Raw genomic sequence first — 22,527 nt, 5'->3', positions numbered from 1 at the left:
TCTGTAGTGTTACGAAAACGAAACCAAACCAATACGATGAATGTCAAATGAAAGTAACTGAAGGAAACAAATTCTGCTTCGAAAATTGACAACTCAAAATAATTTTTTTAACTTAATGTAATTTTGAAGATGGTAGAAAAATATATGACGAATTCATTATGCTTCATAATCCTATTTTTAAGAGAATGAGGAAAGTTGTAATGTGAAATTTTATTCAAAGTATATAAATGCGAGAACATTTATTATTATTATTATTGCGTTCTACTATTGTGTACAGCTTCGTATAAAAGAAGCTTGCTAACATTTGGTATTTCGTCTCATGTTCAAACATGTTCAAAGATTTTTTTAAAAAGGTATAATCAAAATGATTCAAATAAAATATATCATCTGAAATTTAATTTTAAAATTTAACTTCAAAATTATTAGCTTAAAGCCAATAAATGAAAACGTTCAATTAAAATTCATTTTACCAATGAGAAGTTAAAAAAAGAAAAGAAATGTTGACTATGTGCAGTAAGGGAAACATTACGAGGAGAAAAAGCTTCAAAGCGAAAATGACGAAATATACATTATTATTTTTTTAAGTTGTTAACAGAAAAGAAATATATACGTATAAGAATTTAAATACCTCCAATTATTGCATTCATATTTATGTGGTATATATTTTTTTAATTCGATTACTCTTATGAAAATAGGCATAAATATACATGAGTCTCATTTCCTTCTACTTTTTTTTTTTTTCCTCTGTGGTTTTTATAACTGTCGGTAATTTGATTGAAAAAACAGCAGAATTAGCTTAGACTTGTAGATTTTGAGGGTCTTTGAGGGCTATAATTTTAGAAAATGTTGGTTTACAATAGCTTATGAAATTTATATTATTAACAGCTCTTCAAAATAAGAAGCACATTTTTTCCCCCTTAAATAAAATCAATTAATGACAAAATTTTGACTGAGTTATTTGCGAATAAAGAACAATTTAGTAAAATTATTTATTTAAATAAACAATGCATTTTTTCTGAAATAAATTTTTAAGAGACAGAACACGGATAAATATCTCTTCAAAAATAAGCATATATATTCATTCTTTATTAAATCTGTCATGAAGCCTATTAACAAGTTGTTGTATGCCTGTTTTCGAATAAACACGATACTTCATAAATGAAATAAACCAGATGAATGGAATATTGCACGCGGTTTTTTCATTAGACTTTTAAACATTTATCAAATCCGCCTATGGACTAACTATCAATTAGTTTGTCTATTCGTATGTACATTAACAATAATTAATGTTATTTGTTATTCATATATATATTAGTGTAATAAGCTTGACAAGAAAGTATTAATGTTTTGGCAGAAAAACTGTAATCTTGCTTAACAAACATTATGGACCTAATCCATCCGTAAAGATTCGTCTTAAATGTGCGGTTTCCTATATTAACTTTTTTTTGTTCTATTTACGATTTTCAGCATTTTATTATGAAGATAAAAATAAAGTATACCATATTTACTAAGTATACGAGAATATTGAAAGAATAATCAGTTGATTTAATAAGAATTATATGTTTTTTACATATAAATTTATATTAGAACCCATATTTTTAATTTATCTACGTGTTTAATATAATCAGAGAAACTTATTACGCCTCGATTTCTCCATGCGACCAAATATTGCGATTTCATTATTAGCTTAGTAGGATTTTTCATTGGTATTTTGTTTGGTATGAAGGAATTAAAGTAATATTAGCCTCTCTGAGTTTTAAAATGGATGGCATATACGATACATAAAAGCAGATTCCTTGAAATATTGAAATGCTGAATAGAAATACTGTTTATACAATTTTTATTAAAGCAAACAACATTTAAATTCTTGCTAAATGGAGGATTTAGGTATTTTACGTCCCTTGGAAATGCACATTATGAGGACTCTCTTTTAATAAAATTATCAGTTAATTCCACAAACAGAATCACAAAAAACATTTTTAATATATTAATGATTTATTTTATGTTTTTTGTTTTTGTTTTATGATATTTATTTGTTTTTACTTATATATTATGATTTCATATTGCCAGTTGTCTATGTTTGTGCGTAACATTGTTGAGCAGAATTTGAGTTTTGCAAGCATTCTAATAACTAAGTGAATGTAATGAAACATATCATACCTGACCGATTGTACTTGATAATATATTATTATTATTATTATATAAATATTTTAATATGCAGAGAACTTTTATTCATCACAAATTTAAATGGTAGCAAGAAAAATAAAGTTTTTTAATTGATCTACTCCTATCCCTCTTTCAGCTTAACGCCCCTAAGCAATCACCTGGTTCAAAATCCACAGCGGTTCATAATTCTTATAAAATAGCATTGAAGTGAAATTTCTTTTTAGATTATTTCCAATTTAGTAATTATGTTTTTTTCATAAAATAGTAATTAATTTTGCATTATAGTTTTTTGTTTTTGTCTTTTTTAGCTATATCTTTGTGGACTGTTTTAGTGTATTTTTGAGTACAAAAGTTAACTACTTTTTCATTATAGAAATTAACGAACTGACTCGAGATTTATTCAAATTTTGAATTCAACTGTATAGATAATCATTCATTCATCTGTTTGTAAATTATTATTTATATTATTATAAAAAAGAGGATAAATCCTATTAGCACAACAAAACCTAGTGTCGATCGAAATTAAGTGACATGCACAATAACATTTGTTATCTAACTATGAGACTGTAACACCATCAATATTAGACTAAAATAATATATTACTTTCATGAATTTTTAAATTATCATCAGCTCAGAAAGTTCCATTGTTTACTTTTGTATGAGCGTTTACATTTTTTACAAGCTTTCTTCGGAAATTGTTGATAATCGTTGCTATGGAAATAATGCTGTTTAATTTGTTGCCATTATTATAAAACGCGAGCGCAAAAAAAAAAAAAAAAAAAAAAACATTTGCACTGTATATCCAAAGCTCTTTGCCATTTACTTGTCAGTTCTTGGCGAAAACAAATATATTATTAAATAAACAACTTTTTAAAAAAATTCTTATAAAATGCATAATTAATTTACTCCAAGGATTTATTATTAGTTTTTTTTTTTTGTCGTTTCTTTATTGCCGAGTAATATCATATTTAGTTTGGATTTCCTAAGACTTAATCAAGCACAAAATACGAATACACAGTGAAAAAACAAATTGAAGAGAACACGAGAGTAACACTTGCAGTATATAGTAACAACTCACTATTAAATAAATGCAACAGCACAAAGCGTTCAAAAGAACTTGCTGGCTATGAGCATATCAAAGAGAGACTTTGCTGCTATTTTAGAGCATAAAATGTTCTAGAAGAATATAATCCTAGCATTTCAAAATTTTTTGTGTCGACTATATCATTGGATTCGTTCGCCAAACCCGAGTTCATTGACCATTCAGCATCTGTTAGAGCTATCGACAAAAACTCTTTTCCTTACCATGAAGCCGTCAGTGAAGGGAATAATATTACAAATTCTTAATGGAATGATTTGGGGAAACTAGCGAGAGCTCCCCATAATCCTCGACTTATTTATATATTTTCACTATCCGAATAATATTATGTTTTACATAGTAGTATAGTGATGAGAATTTAATACTTATTTTGGAAAATTTTCTTATCTCTCTAAATTCTGTCCTAGATTTGAAAATCTGGAGTTAAGACAACACACGAAAATTTCTTTGTCTAATTTTTTATTTCGATATATAGTGTTCACATACACACTGGAGATAAAGAAGTAGCTTATTTATTCTAAAAATAAATTCGTCCTACACTAAAATTCATTCATTGAGCTTGTTGCGTATTCTCTAGAACACGACTTTAGACAGAGCATTAGAGCTTTTCCTGTAATATTTTATCAAAAACTGATATTTTTACTTTCTGGAATACGAAATCAAAGGAGAGATGTTGATGAATTTCCACGATTCAGATCTCTCTGACTCCAGAAAATACATTTTGAAAATTGCCAATTTGCATGTTCATGTGTGAATGGAAAACACTTTATAGATTTTACACTAAATTTGCAGATTTCTATTAAATTTTTAGCCATATTTGTCGAAGTGTTAATCTTCTGTCTGTCACTCTGAGTACAAGTGAAATAACAAACCAAAAGAGCGAGATAGATGAAATTTTGTTCACAGCTTTAGCATCAAAACTGTAGATCCAAATTAAATTTGGTAACAACTTAGGTAAGTGAAATTAATTTCATAGTTTCAGCATCTAAAGTCTAGATCATTATATATTTTTAATTAAAGATGTCAAAAGTCTGCCCGTCTGTCCTTCTGCACTTTCACATGCTTGTAAATGCAATAATTATATAAAAAAATTACAGTGATTTAAATAAATGAAACTTGTTACGTAATCTTGTGATTATAATTACAATTCTGTATCAAATTTTGTTTTCAATGAAGTTGCATCAATTTTCACACGGAAGAAGTATATCAAATACATTTTCAATTTTCTGGTACTTGTGTATTAATTACATCTCAGAAATTAATTGACAAGAATATCTGTCGAAGATTGCTTGTTAAAGGGATTTTTCATAACTATTGTTTACCAGTAGCATGCGGATAATACACAAGTACCAGTTTTCTTTACTGCATACACAAATTTCATGCCTGGGACGTCCACGGCCTTGCATAAGGCCCACATTTTTAAGTTCGGAGGAGGGTGGGAATAGCATCTTTATTAAAGACTATACGAGAAAGTTTCTTGGAGGCCGTTTCAGCTTGTTATTTTAAAACGCGCATCTTGTAATTGTTTCAGTTTTTCATCGCATCCGGTTTATGTCTCGGAAAAAAAATTATCAAATGTCAACTTAATGTTAAAAAAATGAATAAAAAAATTAATCGAATTAAACCGAATTAATATCAAATGCGAACATTTTCTCAAATTAAAGAAATCTATAAACTAACATGAATGCAACATTTCTGCAGAGAGACGTTTGTTTTTCTGTAGTTACGTCAGAGCGTTAAATGTTTTTTAATGATTCAGAGTGAAGAATGCGATTAAGACGGAATTTCATCATATTTAAACACTAAATCCTTCTAACAGAAGCGTAATTGGTAAATTTCATTCCGAGAAATAAACCTCGAAAATTAATTTACTTCCGGAAAAGATGGAAGGTATTTTGTTTGTTATTGCTGAAGCAAAGTAATACGAGGAAAGAAAAGAAAAAAAGTAAAATTGCACAAATTAATGAGAGCAAAAATGCCCGTTATTTAAAGATAATGATAAATAAATAATGATAGGAATTACATTAATTAAAAACCATCAAAAGATGAACGATTTTCTCCTCTCTTTTTTTACCTTTTTTCGATAAGGAAAAGGATTTTTCTGTAGCGGACAGGTTTTGAACCAGTTGATTCTGTTATTATTAACAATGACTGTTTCCACGAATGAATTAATTAATATACCAATTAAACTAACTGTGTATTGTTAAAAATTAAGAATTATTTCTACTAATAATGAGAGAGAATATGTATATGTGTATATGCATGGTGGCGCATTTCACTTTATTTGATCTAAATTCACCTATTTTGATGCAAATATATACTTTAGAGGGTAAAAATGGCACTTCGGAGCATTTTTTTTTTTTAATTTTTACTTAAAATTTGAGATAGATTTTAGCACTTTCCAATAAAAACTTTTGAAAATATTATTGCAAAAATGATTTTTACATAATTTTAAGCTTTAAAGCCTTGTCTAATTAATTAGGGCAATTTGATGGTCATGCAATATTTTCTGAATTTTGACAATTTTTTAAAAATATTTTCTACATACTTTTTAATAATGTATTTCATTGTTTCAATGAAATTTAAATATTTTCATTATTTATCAAATATTTTATATTTTAGAGCGTAATTTTCTTTCGATGATTGTAAACTTAGGAAGAAATATTTTGCTTATTATCTGCACAGTTTACATTTGTTATCAGAAAGGGAAGTTCCAAAACCAAGAAATAGATATGCAACTAGAAGATTGGTAACTGACAGTTACATTAAAATAGTTCTTATACACAAAGAATAGAACTAGAGTATAGTTATTAAATTGATGTTGTTTTAATGGATCTCACAATTTGATGCTTCAAAATAATTTGTTGAAGGAATCATGGACATCTTGTTTTACGTAAAAAATTTAATTGAAATTAAATACAATCAATATTATGAATCAACTGTGTCCCAAGGCAAGTAACTTTAAAGAAATGTGGTTTCTAAACAATTTTTTGTAGTATTCGTAACTTAAGTAGCATTCTTTTGGAGCATTACTCGATGAAATAAATTTTTAAAAATCAAAACATTTAAGAATGTCATCTGATAATATAAAGAAACAAAGAGCAAAATTCTACTTAAAAATATCCTACTATTAAAAACCCCAAAACATTTTAATATTTGTATGTTGAAAAAATTTTGGGTAACCGCATTATTTTCGATATGACTCTTATTTAGGGATTAAATAAGAGGAATAAAAATGCAGAAAACTTGTTCTCTAGTACTTCTCATTATTTTGCATGATAAGAAGTACAAAGGAGGTTGCCATGGTGAATTTTAATGAAGCTGCTCTCATTTAAATTTTCATATCGTGTTGGCAACCATCGCAAAACTTTTTCGATGCAGTTCTTCTAATATAAAACACGCCAATTTAATAAGCATATTCACCGCATTCTTTTTGTAAACAATGCGACGTCAAAAAATTGTACTAGTAATTTATTTTTTGTAATATTACTAATTAACTTTTATGAATCAATAAATAATTCAAGGAGATGCACTGCAGCTATTACAGATATATATTTGGATTTCAATACAGACATCCATTTAATTTGAAATATGCAATCATATTTTTCCAACCCAGGCCCTTCCACGTTTTGGGAGGGTCTAGGTATACTTGTCGTATCTGTGAGATTCATAGAATGCTTTCATCATTGAAAAAAAATTTTTAAACATGAAAACGTTTTAAAATGCCTTGTTATCTGTAGATTATGATGCTTGATGCAACAACTGCTCAAAACGTTCTTTAAGTTAAACCATCGGATTTAGAGCTGTCAAATTCAGTACGTAGTTACTTATTGAATATTAGATGTACACTAAGAGCCGGTTTTTCATAATCTTATTTTGATTTTTAATTCATTAAATAGATTCATTCAAGTTCTTAGTTCATTAATTTTAACATTTTTTCTCAATAACTTTGAAAATTATTATCGCACAAACACTATTTTTATGCTACATTCAAAATAATAATAATAATAAGTTTTCAGTGATTCCAATTTTATATTTGTTCAATATTTTCCCTTCATTTCAGTTAACTTTTTAAAATTAACTAACAGACCGATTTTGTAACATTGCTTTTACATTATACATTAGTGCACTACAAATTATTAAGGCAACGAATAATATTATGGTTATTTTAATCCGCCTCTTGTGACTGAATAAAAATGGACATTCGATTTTTCTTTTTGTTCCTATTCAGTCAGTATCGAAAAAATGCATAACAGCAGTTTTGTTGGGTGAATTTGTTAAGTTTATTATCCAAAAATGGCCTGTCTAAGTTTACACCTGCATACAGCACTGTGTAAAAGGCGTAGAAAGTTGAAACACCAGCTTTTAGTGTTTGAATAAAAAGGTATTAAGCTGAAAAGGGAAGTTAAGATAAAACAGGTAAGAGTTAAACAAATCAATGAAGTTAGTAGTAGAATGTTATAATAACTTAATTAGGTCAAGAATCAATTGTAAAAAGTGTAAATTAGAAAAAAAAATCATTTTTTAATAAAATTGATAGTAGTTGTGTGGATTTCTACTGATATATTTGCTACAAAAAAGGGGAAAAGTTAGTACAAATTTCAGATTGATATCTACGTCGTTTTTTTTTTTTTTTTTTAGATAAATTTGACATTATTTGAATAAACAAAATTTCTAATATTTTTCAATTAATTAAAATTATCGGACCAAAAAATAATCCAATTCTTTAAATGTCCGATTTCAAATGGCATCATTATGGCCAATTAAAAAAAAAATTACCGACTTCGTAGCGACTTATTTTTTAATAGAAATAAAATTAATTCATATGTCCGTTCCAGAGAGTATTAGTTATGAGAAAATTCATTTAAGCTCAATAATTAAGACAAAATGTTTTCAAATTCAGTTATTACCATTTTTTTTTCTGAAAATCGGTCATTTTTATATCATTTGAAATAAAAGAGCAACACTTTTTGAGTATATTATTGTTTCGGTTAGTGATTTCTGACTAATAAAAAGCACTTATAGGCATTTTTTACCTATCGTATTTTTTTCAAAGGTCAAATCTTGCAAAAAATAACACAGACATCAATCTGAAATTTTCACCAATTATTTCTTTTTATGCACTTTGCACTTTTTATAAATTTACTTCTGATTTAACTAAACTATTTCAGAGATCGTTTTAATTTATTATTAAATACAACTTTTTAAAATAAACTTTTCTCCACAGACGTCCAGCTTTTTATTTAAATGCAAAAACTGGGGGTTTCTCTCCTACTCCTACTACCCCTTATCCGGTTGCATATACAGATGCTAACTTCGAGATTTGTTTTAGATTGCCAACTAAACAGTTTAAACCAAAAAAAGAAGAAAAAACTATTATTTATTTCTTCAATATCAAAGTACAATTCGATGGCATTAAAAACACTGGTTGTGTTTAGGTTAGCACTTTTACTGTAAATTTCTTGACGCAAAAATTGTTGTATATAGAATGTAACGGCTGTTACAATCAAGCCAGCAGAAGGAATGGGTGAATCAAGCCTCAAACAACGTTTTAAACTAGAGGTTAGAATTTCATTTTATTTTTCGTAATTAAAAAAAAATTTATTGTGTATGACCCTAAAAGTCACCAAAACATCAATAAATTCAGGGAACCACAACTCAGCTACTCTTCACCTACCTTTAATTCGTACGGAATAATTGAATGATCTGGACATCGCAACAGCATTGGTGGGGAACTATGGTTGAATTTTAAGGGTCATCGCCGGCTACAGTATAATCCTCCCCGTAGGAGCACGGCCAGTCATCAGAAAGGAATAATTAACCTCACTCTGTTATTATCTATCAGGATGGCGGGAACGAATCAACGTAGTAGAAAATTCTTTCCGTTATATCTGAAACGCCCCTTGTTGGGATAAAAAAAAAAAAAAAACTCAGAGAAGAGAACTTTGTAGTAGCAGAAGGGAACAATTTTTGATTTTACAGTAATTAGATAGATAAAATGTACAAATTCAAAAGTGACAGGACAAATAACATGATTTGAGATTTTTTTCACTTTAATACAGGATGATTAACAGTTTTTAAATTTGTGTGGTGAAGGTATTTAAATTATTGTTACAATTACTATTATCATTTAAAAATCGACAAATTTTTTCGCATATGATATTACTTCTATTTGCACAATATATCCCACAACATTGTTACGATATCTTCAAGCTATTGCTCGGCCTAGCTAGAATAGCAATATCGAGGAAATATCGTATAGTATTTTGTATTAATAGAGATTTAATGACATTAAAAATCTCCAATACAAACATTATTGATTTCTGCATCAAAACATTTCATTCATCACCGAAATAGATTCCGCATCCGGATGTTAGAAGCCAGCGGAAGGAAGCTGCAGAATTTGCAGAAAACGCTTTCCTTCTTACAGGTGGAAATACCCAGTTCTAAGACAGAGATGCAATGCTTTTACGTGGTGCCTGTCCCACCTCTATTGTGGGGCTAAACATGAGCAATAATGGTATTATCAATGCGGTTACTTAAGAAAAGTATTACAGTTTATTACAGGAAAGTGTCGTTATTGTTGAGGGGCAAGCCTTGAAAGACCTAAGATTTTGCTGGATAATATGTTTTCGTCTTTTGAACCTTAAAGTACAAATAGTTTGCGCATTTCCATTATTGAGTTGTTGTGAGATTGACATTTGATGTAAAAGTATACCAGTTTTTTGACCAGGAAATGGGATTGAAAAATGTCCCGTTTATTTTATTGTTAGCAACTATACATGCATGGATCTCAAGAAATCCGTACTTGATATCTGCTGAAGAGCGAGTTCTGGGGACGAATTCAACAGAAAGAGGATGGCAAAAACTATTTGAAAAATTAAAAAGGATATCTTTTTTCGTCGAAAAGGAAGCGGTAGATAGAGGAGTTTTTTCGAACCTACTTGTTCTTCAAGCAACAGGTGATATTGAGGATATTAAGTCCGTAGCTGAAACAAAAGGGCTGATTTTCATCAGAAAGGTAGGATTTCTATCTAAATTATCATAATCATTTCCAAATTGAGATTTCTTTTAAATGAATGTTAAGTTTTATTCTTGGTTAATTCATTGTGATACCCCCCACCCCTTATGTCAGTCCCAAGTATGGAAAACACTAATAACCAAAAATGTAAACAATTTTGTTATAAAATCGGATGGTTTTTAGTGTTTTGTAGTTCTGTAAGCAACCCGATTCCAAGCAATACTCAAAGAATGCTAACTGAATGTGAAAAGATGATTAATTTTAGGAATGAAAATTATTTTATGTTCACGCCTAAATTTTAAAAAAAAATGAAAAAAAAAAATTTATCCCGCTCAGGACTATGAATCTCAAAGAATGTCTTTATTTTTTACTTTTAAAGAGAAGAAGGAAAAACATTTTATAATAAATTTAATTAAAATACATTATAATATAATTGTCTAGCTATATGTAAGTGATTTAGATGCTCTGATTTTTCTTGGATGTGAATAAATTTTTTTAGTCAATTCAATACCAAAGAAACTAAGCGATAAAAAATTATAATACAAGCTAGGGATTTTTCAGAATAAGAATTCGAAATTTTGCAATAGTAAAGCTGAGTATTTTCAATAATCATTACATAAACGTTTATTTCTTACAAAAATGCGCTTTTTTAAATTAAGATTTCTGAATCCATAGTGATCATTCAATATTTTTATAAATTAAATAATTGAACAAGAAATAATAGAATTCAAATGATTCGAATTGATTGAATTTTTCAGACCATGCTTTGAGCAGTGCAATCTTTGTTTTTGTCGTCCCTATTTTTTCTTCATTTTTACTTTTTATCGATATATGTTTTACCTGGATGCAAAGCATGCCCGAGGGGGGGGGGGAGAGATAATATTGTACAAATATTACAATGTGTATTTAAAAATAATTTTTTTTTAATTCATCTGAATTTTGTTACTGTTCCGAGAATTATATTGGTCTCATCAATTACCAGCGTTGAAAAATCGTTCTCAAGGCTGAAAATATTCAAAAATTATTTGAGAAATTATATAAGAAGTATTATATAATATTATGTAAGAAGGATTTACATCAGATATTTCATCAGTAAGATACGTATTTGATAAAAAAAATCTATATTAAAATGATGTTATTAATGAATTTGTTATAAAAAGGTAAGAAGATGAAACAAAAATCACATATTGTAACTTTATTCAAATAATTTATTCAAACAATTATTTTACTTTTGTAATTTTGCAATTTCTTTTTAATAAATACTTATTTTGGATAAAATATAATGTTATTTGTCATTTTAATGTTCTCCTTGTTGCACTCATCTGCGCAATATAATAAGTAACCAAAAGCTATAAATTAATAATTTATAGGACGAAATTTTTGTCAAGGCCCCGCAAATCAACTTCATACCAGGTTCCGCTTTTTACTGGACAAGCCTGGATACTGAACATTATTTTAATAAATGTAACCAGGAAAACGAACAATTCTGATTGAATAGACAAGAAAAATAAGAATAAAATACGGAATTAAAAATCTGGACTCAGTTTGTTTAAAAATCATTTTTTATTATTTATAGAGCGATAAATTTAAAGAAAAAAATCTCCTTCAAATGGAAGCCGAATTTCTACAGAATCTGGTATCCACATCAGCAAATATCTTTCAAAACATCAAGTTGGATTATGTAATTAAAAGCCTATTTCTATTCATCATACCAGAATGAAAATGTTCCACTTCACAAAGTTTCTGAAGAGATTTCAACTCTAGGCTTGGTAAAAATCTGTACAAAATACCAATCATCCTCGAGCTTTATGCGATTTTTCGGTCTACTAAACTTCAACTCTATCCTTTATTCTCATTGTATTTTGGTAAATAAAAAATATACTTTTATTTCGTTATTCAATATTATTTTTTATTCAGAAGAAAGCATCTTCCAGTTCTTTCAGATAGAAAGTCTGTTGACCTTTTAAAGAATGTTTTTTTTTTGTACTAATAGTTTATTAAATTATTTTTAGAATTCAGATTGATTTAAAAAAAGAAATTCATTTAACTTGTTAGATAAAATTAATTTTGCTAACTATTTAATTTTATTTATAAATATCTATTGGCATTTAGGCCATTCATGGTTTGAGGGTAGAAAGGGAAAATCCTATTGTTTTGTTCATCAAATTATTTGGCGAGAATGTACGCTAAATTTCTTTTTTGGATCTAGGTGTTGGGATATTACTCGCCCAAAGAATAATTTTCATAATTAATTTTTTTGCTGAAATCATATTACTTGATAAATGTGTTCATATATAATCTTTGAGGCTTGTGAGTGCTTAAAATATAGAAGTAGTAATAAAATAGGTTACCATTTTGAATTGGAGACAATTAATTATATTTCCAATGGCCTCAGAGAGAGTTTAATAAAGATACTCTAGTTAAATTATTTATACTACAGTTTTATACCTTGATTTATCATTTTTCTAAAATATATGAAGAAATTTAAAATTTTAGTACAAAAGTAACTAAAATTAAAAATAAATATACATAAAATATATTTTCTAGTGAAAGAAATCCACATAATTATTACATTAGTTATATAATCAAATTTAAATTTTCATAAATTACTCTGCGTGTTATTCCCAAACTGTAAAACCAAGTAGCTAATTACAAATATTGTTAACTCAATATATTGTTGTGGTTTCTTATGGCACTTGCCACTGACAAGCCCGCTGTTCGAAGACAGCGATTTTAATCCTGAGGGGGAGCGTCTCTTGTTTTTATAGTAGCGCCAACAAGAGCCAAGAGTACGACTTAGCTACTCAAGCATCAATCATTCGCTTGCACAACCCCTTTTTACAGGAGGGCACATTCACACATCTCACAGATAGAACAACGGAAGAACAACCATGCCCAAACCGGGACTCGAACCCGCGATCACGGGGAAGGACTCAATATATTGACTGATGGAAATGTTTATACAATGAAAACGAAACAAAACAGTTTCGAAATCGCAACTAAAAATTATTACCTATTCAAACTAAAACCAAAAAAGAACTTCATAGTATTCAGAGAGCGCAACTGCAGCTACTTCTAAAACACAGATGAATTGATACAAAAGTATTAAAATCAAGTTAATAGGAAAATCAAAAAAACCAAATAAAAATTGAACCAAAAAAAAATATATATATATAAAAGAATCCGGCCTGAAGACTTTTTCAAGGGTCACCCTCAGGCAGCGATTAATTCTTTTTTTATATATATATTTTTTTGGCTCAATTTTTATTTGGTTTTTTTGATTTTCCTATTAACTTGATTTTAATACTTTTGTCTGTGTGTATATATATATATATATATATATATATATATATAATAGCTTTAATTTTGCGTACAGATTTAAAAAAAATACTGCAATTAGAAAATGCAAGAATTTTGTACAAAAACTTCTATTCACAAATAATGTATTTTTGCAAAAATGTATCATTATAATCATAAAATCCATCTATTAATTTAGAAGCTTTTAAAATATAAAAAGGCGAATGCGGCTTCACATTGCAGTAATAAAAATAGAATTCAAACTTAGTAGAATTTATGATGAGCTGGCATTTATTTGAACAGGCATGTACTTGGATTATGGCGCTGATTATTATTATATTCATACTCAGCAGACTGTTCCTAAAGTTCATTACGTTGAAACCTCACTTTATCTTTTATCTTTGTGACTATCGAAATCATCGAAAGGTAAGTGTACCTAAATCCACTTATCCTAAAGGTAAGTGGCCTATACCTAAATTTCAATCCTAAGTATCCTTCTGCTTGGTTTGATTTTCATGAAAAATATAAATTTTGTTTCCACAGGAAAAAGTAAAATGCTTTTTGTTGTGATTTTAAACACTTTATTATTGCGGATTACAATTTCTGCTAGATATATTTTTTTCCCATCAAAAGATAGTAACTTTCCTATTATGTTTTAATATTTTATAACAATGGATTGCAATTAAAATTTATTAAGCTGAAACACAACTGATAAAAACAGTGATGCACAATTTATTTTTGAAAAGAATTTCTTGCTAAAGATTTCATTATTTGTTGATATTAATTATTAATGTTAAGGAAATCTCAAATTAAATTGTTCACTAGTCACCTTCGAGAATTAACCTTTCGCCTATCATATTGATGGTATTATTTTAGTGATACCCATCAAATTTGAGGAACATTTTATCAAACCAAATGAAAGTGCTATCTTAAATTATACTCGCATAATAAGAGTCTAGCATTCTGATTACTTAACTATGCATGCAAAGTGCTGAAATTAATTGGCGAAATCTATTCACTTATTAAGCTTGGGGTTGTAATAAGATTGACTAGAAAATTCTATTGAGGTTTCGCTTATGGTTTAACCATGGAGATTGCACACGGAAGTAGAGTTTTTTTTTTCTTTTCTATTTTTCACAGAAATGGAAAATGGGGGAGACCAAACGACCATGATGATGTATCTATGAGTCCCGAGATATCAAATGAAATAAAAAAAATTAGGGACAATCTGGAAGTGGAAGTGTTGAAAAATTGTGTCTGTAAGTGGAAAACTGGGATTCTATTGTGGCTGTTTCAACATAAAGAATGTTTGGTGAAGTAGTAATTTTTCGATTTCTTTTAAAAATGAGGGCTGGTGAGGTGGAAACAATGAATGGAAGAAATTGGACCAATGATTGGAAATGGGGATGGATTTTTGAATTTCCAAGTTGTTTTAAATATATGACGCCTTCAACTTTCACACAGATATTCTCTTGGGAAAAGTGCCAGCATTTATAGAATATATCTAAAATCAAGATGTATTTCTATATTTGCTGATTTATAGTTTTGTAGATTCTGCCAGCGTTCTACCTCTTCCTTCCAAAAAAATGGCATTCTTTTCGAACAAAATTTCATTATATTAAAACTTTTTTTTTCTGGGCAATTATTATATTTTATTTCTTGATAATTCAAATAAGAAAATTCCTAATTTGATTAATTTTGTCATTTCCAATGTCTGTTGTCAATTGAAGCATTATAGAAGCAGGGCAAATATTTCTGGTTCAAATCCTGCAACCATTCCGCGTTTCAAAGGTGAGAACAAATAAACAAAAAAATAAAAAACAAAGCTCGCCCACAGAGAACTCCTACACTGTTTCTCACACAATGGGAGGGAATATCGATTTTGCGACAGCCATATAAACAAAACTTCCAGGCCATATTCTCCTTTCAACAACTCTGTATTTATTCAAATAAAAAAAGGGAAAGGAATATCCGAAAGAATCTGGTGGGAAGGAATTCAATCCCTTCACATTATTTTGAAAAATCGGGGATGGAAAATAGAATTTATTTCGAAGACCGAACCCTGTTTTTTTGAAAAAAGTTTCGTTCTTTCCGAAAATACTTTCTCCAAATATTCAATAAAGAGACAAAGATGAAAGCTACAAAATGTACTTTTCGTCTTTATTGTGGATGGATTTTTTATATATATAATGTGATACGGTGTAGAAGTTGACAAAATGAAGACCGAAAAAGAAAAGGGAAAAATTTCATTTTTTCCCCCATCTTAAACATGAATGGAATAATGGGGACATTTGGAAAATTTTGGAGCTTTATAACATTGACAAAAATTGAAAATAGGTGAATTTAAAAGAATTAGCTTCAATATCTGAATATTTACAAGTATTGATAATTCAATTTATGAAAGGGAACCAGAGAGGAGTATTTAAATATAAAATTCTTACATGAATGACTGAAATAACTGAAATTGTTATAGGAAATTTAGTGACGATTCGTCAGTTCAGAAAAGAATGTAGCTGCAATTTTGTTTCTGAAGAATACAGTTGAAATAGAGTTTATATCTCAACAACCCAATTTTAATTGTAGTCATCTAATCAGTATTTAAGAAAAGGGCTTATATATCTTTTTTCAGCCTGTGATTTCTAATAAAAGAAAAAAAAAAGGTGTATTAAATCAGGTGAGATTCTATTCGGGAAATATGATATCGTACTCGAAATCATAAAACGAGAGGGGGGTGGAGTGGGGAGTGGAGGTGATGGAAAAAAAGAAAATGAGAGAGACAGAGAGAGAATTTAACCATGGATATAAGATAGAGAGAGTGAGTGAGAGAGAGGGAGAATTTAATCATGGATATAAGATAGAGAGAGTGAGTGTGAGAGAGAGAGAATTTAATCATGGATATAAGATAGAGAGAGTGAGTGAGAGAGAGAGAATTTAACCATGGATATAAGATAATAATTATACAACCCCAACCTGAGTTTAAAAGTATTTTACAGAGTTGTCGATAAATTCGAAAGAATAAAAGGAGGTTTTTTTGTTTTCCAGTCTGTCTCTTAATGATACGCAGTAGGCAAATTATTTTGCTTTCGAAGGCAAATCAGTGCGCAACCGTAGACGTGTGCATCTACTAGTTGTTAATTCACTTTTTTCAACTTTATTATTATTTTTTTTATCAATGAGCTCTCATTATAGAAAAATAACTAAATAAAGCGGAAAATTAAAAAATAAATTTTTAAAGTGATATCAGAATAAGGAGAGTACTGTTCAGCAAACCTAATGGATGAGCAATCACTGTGTTTCAGATTATAGTTTTACATTTTTGTTATTTTTGTCAAATAAGTTGAAAGTAAAAAGTGTAAAAAAAAAAAAATGCATTTGATATAGAATTTCTTCTTCTCTTCATTTTAAACCAACGCTGGAGTGGTCTCCCTCAAACATTCTCGCATATTTTCAATTAAAGTTTTACCTTTTTCTCCTGCATAAAATCATGAACCTTGTGAAGACCGCAAATGCCTTGCATAGCATTAGCAAACAATAGTTACGAAATATTAGATCGTTGGTATCAATTTAACATTTTTACTGGATCTATCAAATGAATAAATATTTTGAACCCTTTTTTGCTGCCCGAATAAATCCAAATTTGATAAGGAACTACAATTGTAATTACAAGATAGCATACTGAATTTCGCTGATTTAAGTCATTCCGGTTATGACTTATTGCGTTTACATATAGATGGGAGTACAAACTGACAGATCGCCAAACCTTTGATATATTTAGTTCAAAATTGACAAGAAACTATGTTTTAGATGCTAAACCTGTGTACTAAATTTTATCTATCTAGCTCTTTGTGTCTGGGAGTTATTAAGGTCACTTGTAATCAAATAGCCAGCCAAACAGACTTACTTTGAAAGGATTTCATTCAAAATTTAATGTAAATCTTCAAATTTTGCTGCAAATCTATTTACCAAATTTCATTCGTCTACCTCAAAACATTTTTGAGCTATTGTGTTCAGACAGAGTAATATAATGCTAACAGACTTACTTTGAATGGATTTCATTCATAAATTTAATGTAAATCTTCAAATTTTACTGTAAATCAATTTACCGAATTTCATTCGTCTACCTCAAAGCGTGTTTGAACTATGGTGTTCAGACAGAGTAATATAATACCAACAGACTTACTTTGAATCGATTTCATTCAAAATTTAGTGTAGATCTTCAAATTTTGCTGCAAATCTATTTACCAAATTTCATTCGTCTACCTCAAAGCGTTTTTGAGCTATTGTGTTTAGACAGATTAATATAATGCTAAAAATGTGTTTTTCGATCTCCGGGTCTGAAATATGGAGATTCATCAAAATCTCGAGTTCATCTTTTTTTGACGATCACAATACTTTCTCACTACGTATACGAGGAGCTAAAAAGTATAAATTTTTCGTCCTTGATTGCCGTATGTATTTTACATAAAAATCCTATTTATGAGCCTATAGTAAAAAATGATTGTATTATTATGTTGTTAAATTAATCGTTCTCATTTGACATAAAAAATATTCTAAATTTATATAAAGTCGCCATTCTACTAGATTTCAATTCCAATCATTTTCGGTGACATTCTGGACTCTACTGCTAAAGTTATTTAAAGTTAACTGCTAAAGTTATTTGTTACGCTTTCTTGAATTAAAAAAAAATTAAACAGTGACAATTTGATATAAGCTGTGCTTTTTGTTGCAATCTTTTAAAACTCATTTTTAATTTTTGCGATTATAACTTAAATACAAAAAAAAAAAAAAAAAAATATTAAAATGTTCAGAGAACTGAGTGGCAATCTTCAGGTAAATATAATTATTAGAAATATGAATAATATTTTTTATTGAATATAAATGGCAACATGCAGGAGAAATAAATAAAATAGCTTTAAACGTGCATATTATTTTCATTCAGTGTGAATGACCTCTTGCGTACTAAACTCCCGGAGGTCTTTATGCAATTTCTTAATGGAAAAAGAAAATTGGATACATATTCAGGCAAATTAGTGTTTCCTGTTAAAGGAGGAGTCCCAAATATGTTTTAATATTTAAGTTAAGTAAGTCCAATATTAAAATATATTAATTAATATCAAATATTAAAGACAAAATATGTCAAATATTAAAGTTTTGATGAAAAGAGAGGGGAATACCGTAACTATGCTCATTTTTTTTTTTTTTTGCTCATATATGATATACCTTGTTCCATGTCTAAAGATCATAATTCTATAAATTTGCTATAAAACAATGCAACACATTTGAATAGAGAGACATAATTCGATTTTTTTTTTCTTTTTAAAAGAAATCGAAACAATTGATATTCGTAATTTTTTAAATCTAATTTTATAAACTATTACTAATTTTGAATTATCTGTTGTTACTTTTCAATAATGTCAGCATGGTTCTTGAAGACAGCACATTTATTAGACAAAGAAAACGAAAAGAAAAGAACACACGTATTCACAATTACGCACACAGTATCATGTTCGAGGGAGGAAAGGTGCCGGAACGAAGCGTCAGAAGCGTAATCACACAGATATTCCTACACGAGAAAAATAGTTCGCTCGCTTCATCCCAACATTATCACTAAAAATAATTTGCAAATTATTGCTGCTAATTTTGTGCAGAAATTACTACAACTAAAATTACAGTGTTTTCTCTATTCAGAATGTCTCCAAAAAAGTGAACAAGCTCTTATTTCTTTAAATATTACCCATACTTCCTTTACAAAGTTGCATTAAATAAGGTAGGCAATTGTATAGATACACATTGATTTCAGTTTTGGTTAATAATTCAAAAATAAGATTTTTATATGCCTCCCATAATGTAAACGCGTATATTAATAAAATGTTCCTTTTATATTCACCCACTCATACACCATATTTCACGGTTATATCAATAAGATCATGGAGCTATTAAAACGCAAATTTATTAAATCAGTTTCCCATACCTCATACAGGCAGCTGAAAGAGACATTAGTTGTATATTTCAAAGATAAGTAATATACATATCACAAAATATCTTATTAAAAGAACGGTATCAGAAAATAATAACCCTTTTGTTTTCTTAAATTTTACAAAATAATCATATAAACAATTGAAGTATTCATGAAACGTTTGGAAATGAACATATTCAAAACTGCATTCTTCTAATAACACTCGCATACGTACAGCTGCGTTACAATAACACATTGCATAAAATCATCAGCTTTTCAAAATATTTCTCGTTACTAAAATTCGTCATTTTTTTTTAGAAAAGCTTAATATCACGCACGAAATTGCACTCAAAGAATTATTTTTTCTTTTTCTCAATTGCTCTATTTCTCTTAGGTATCTTTAAGATTCAATTTCTTCGGTTTCCTCCTTTATTAAATCGAAATTGCAGCTGTATGTACATCGATGAATGTAAATAACAGTACGCGTCATTAACGAATTTATTGCAAATCATATTTCAGTGAGATACTAATGAACGAATATTTGCATATGATAGTTTTTCATTTTTTAAATGAATTTGCATTTCTAAAATAAATATTTCTCATCTATAATTGTGATTAGTTCCTTTTAAATTTAGAAATAAAAATATATCTTGCTAAATTTTATAGATAAAAATGACCTTGAAATTTTGTGAGTCATAGATGAAAATAAGAAAAGTATTTTTCACTATGGAAACTGTATAAGAGTTTAATTTTTAAAACTTTTACTTTCAACATACATACAATCCAACTGTTTTCATACATTTATATATCTCACCTCATGGAACTTTGTAGTTAAAAGTATATAACAAACGCTCATTCCCCCTTTTTTTGGACAGATTGTATATATCTTTACATGCAGAAAAATAATCTATACTTATAAATAAAGCTCAATGTGTGTGTGTGTGTTGCCGCTCTACAGGCCAGGTCATTTGACATACAGCTACCAAATTTGGTACATATATACCTTAGAGGTCGAAAATGTGCACTTAGGGTCCCTTTTTTTGAAATTTTAATTATTAATAAAAAACTAACTTTCCCGCCAAAAAAATCTTCCATTTTCCCCACCGCCAAATGAGTAAGGCTTCAGTTTTTTTTCTCCCAACAGTAATGAGGCTAGGGTTAACATTTTTCGGTGGATTATTTCAAACGATTCTGTTTATTTTCTTAATGTTTTATGCATTTAAAATTAAACATTGTTAATTAATCCATGTTTCAGATTCATTCTGATGTACTTTTGAATTAAAATAACACAGAATAAAGGAAATTAAAAATGTATAATATGCATAGCGTTACCCCAACTGGCGTAGAAAAATTCACGTATTTGCGTTACCGTAACTGGCGAAGAAAATTCACGCATGCGCATTGTGTTCTGATTGTTGACATGACAACCATTATCAACGGATGATTTAAATTATTTTTAGGTTAGTTGCATGCTTTTGTAAGTAAATTGTATTTATGTTAGTTATATATTTTTTGTATATGCTTATAGTTTTAAGTACATCGTTTTTTAAGTAGTTTTTTTTAACCTGTTTTCAATGATTTAAATTATTTTTAGGTTAGTTGCATGCTTTTGTAATTAAATTGTATTTATGTTAGTTATATATATTTTTTGTATATGCTTATAGTTTTAAGTACATCGTTTTTTAGGTAGTTTTCTAAACCTGTTTTCGACCGATTACTTTAAACGATTCATTTTATTTTCTGATGCATTTAAAATTAAACATTGTTAATGAATCGATCTGCTCATGATGAACCTGAGAAAATTTTGTTGACAAATTCTTGAGATATTACATAAATTAAGAAAGATATTCTTTAGTGCCCATAAAGTTTAAACGCTCAGTGAGATATGATTATCAGTAATCATATTATTAAAAAAAATGCTTTGTTTCAGTAAAAAATATTATTATATTAATTGCAGATTAATCATTTACACTTTAATTTAAAGCATAATTTCCAAGAGGGGTAACAGAAAATTAGAGAGATACATATCACGTTATGACTGAAGGCCTTTATAATATTATGAGTGAATTATATGACTATCAAAATTTGAAGTTTTAAAATATTTTGCTGAAGAATCTATTAAAATTGGAATTGCGTAAAATATTTAATGGTACTACCGGAGTTTAACCCCCTGCTTGGCGAAATTTTTAAAAATCGCCAACAACGGCCTTGCGAAATGTTCAAAAGCAAAGGAGCAGATGTTCAATTATAGTGCATAATAAAGATTGCCAGCTTTGGCTCGTTATCGCAACTTGGCGAAGAAGAGGGTTAAACTCCGGTTCAACCTATTTAATGATTAAAATTTAAACGAACATTAAGATTGGCGAACCGGCTTTTCGCCAAAGGCGGCTAGTGTATAATATTTTAAAGTAACTCAGACTTAAGACCTCACGTCTGTCATAGGTCACGTGACCTATAGACTTTAAATATCACTTTGTGTGGATGAAAAAGATTTTCTAAAAATGTGGATTTTATATAAGTGCCACAAAACATTTAGAATGCCTCTGCTTTGACTCTATATATTTATTAGGGAAACTTTATTTAAATTGCGTCATATCATAACTATTTTAAATCAAATTTTGGTTTATTTATCATTAGTCTGTATTTCATTTTTATAATTTTGAAGTACTTAAAAAAAGTTTTGAACAAATAAGTGAAAACGAGGGTCAAAAGTTTAGAAAGACATAATAGAGTCAGTCAGCTCAGCCTTAAAAGCAAGCCACTTCTGGGTTTATTCATGATTTTCTGTATTTTAGGGTTCCTACTTTATTGTACCAGAAATTTCTCCAGTAAACAAATGTCACATATAACTTAAATATATTACTTAAAAATACTTATAAAGGACTCCGTATCTCTAATAGCTTCAGTTTCATAAATCTGGTTCTGAAGTAACGGTAGACGATGAGCTTATTCTACATATTTTTATCTCTGTATTTCATATTTTACATA

The 22,527-nt window shown here is 28.7% G+C and overlaps 1 protein-coding gene across 1 annotated transcript in view; it reads left to right on the top strand.

The window, feature by feature from the left end:
* Positions 1-9,714: 9,714 nt before the first annotated feature.
* The window catches only part of LOC129985133 (neuroendocrine convertase 1-like), an 85,707-nt gene continuing 72,894 nt past the window's right edge, over positions 9,715-22,527 (top strand). The window contains exon 1 of the mRNA XM_056095051.1: positions 9,715-10,286. Within this exon, the coding sequence (XP_055951026.1) occupies positions 10,002-10,286 (285 nt within the window). The 5' untranslated portion in view covers positions 9,715-10,001. The remainder of the gene's footprint in view (positions 10,287-22,527) is intronic.

This window comes from Argiope bruennichi, chromosome 9 (genome assembly GCF_947563725.1).
Source record: "Argiope bruennichi chromosome 9, qqArgBrue1.1, whole genome shotgun sequence".
Classification (NCBI taxonomy): Eukaryota; Metazoa; Arthropoda; class Arachnida; order Araneae; family Araneidae; genus Argiope; species Argiope bruennichi.
Note: the sequence above shows the minus strand (reverse complement) of the source record. Positions and strands in the feature narration are given on the sequence as shown.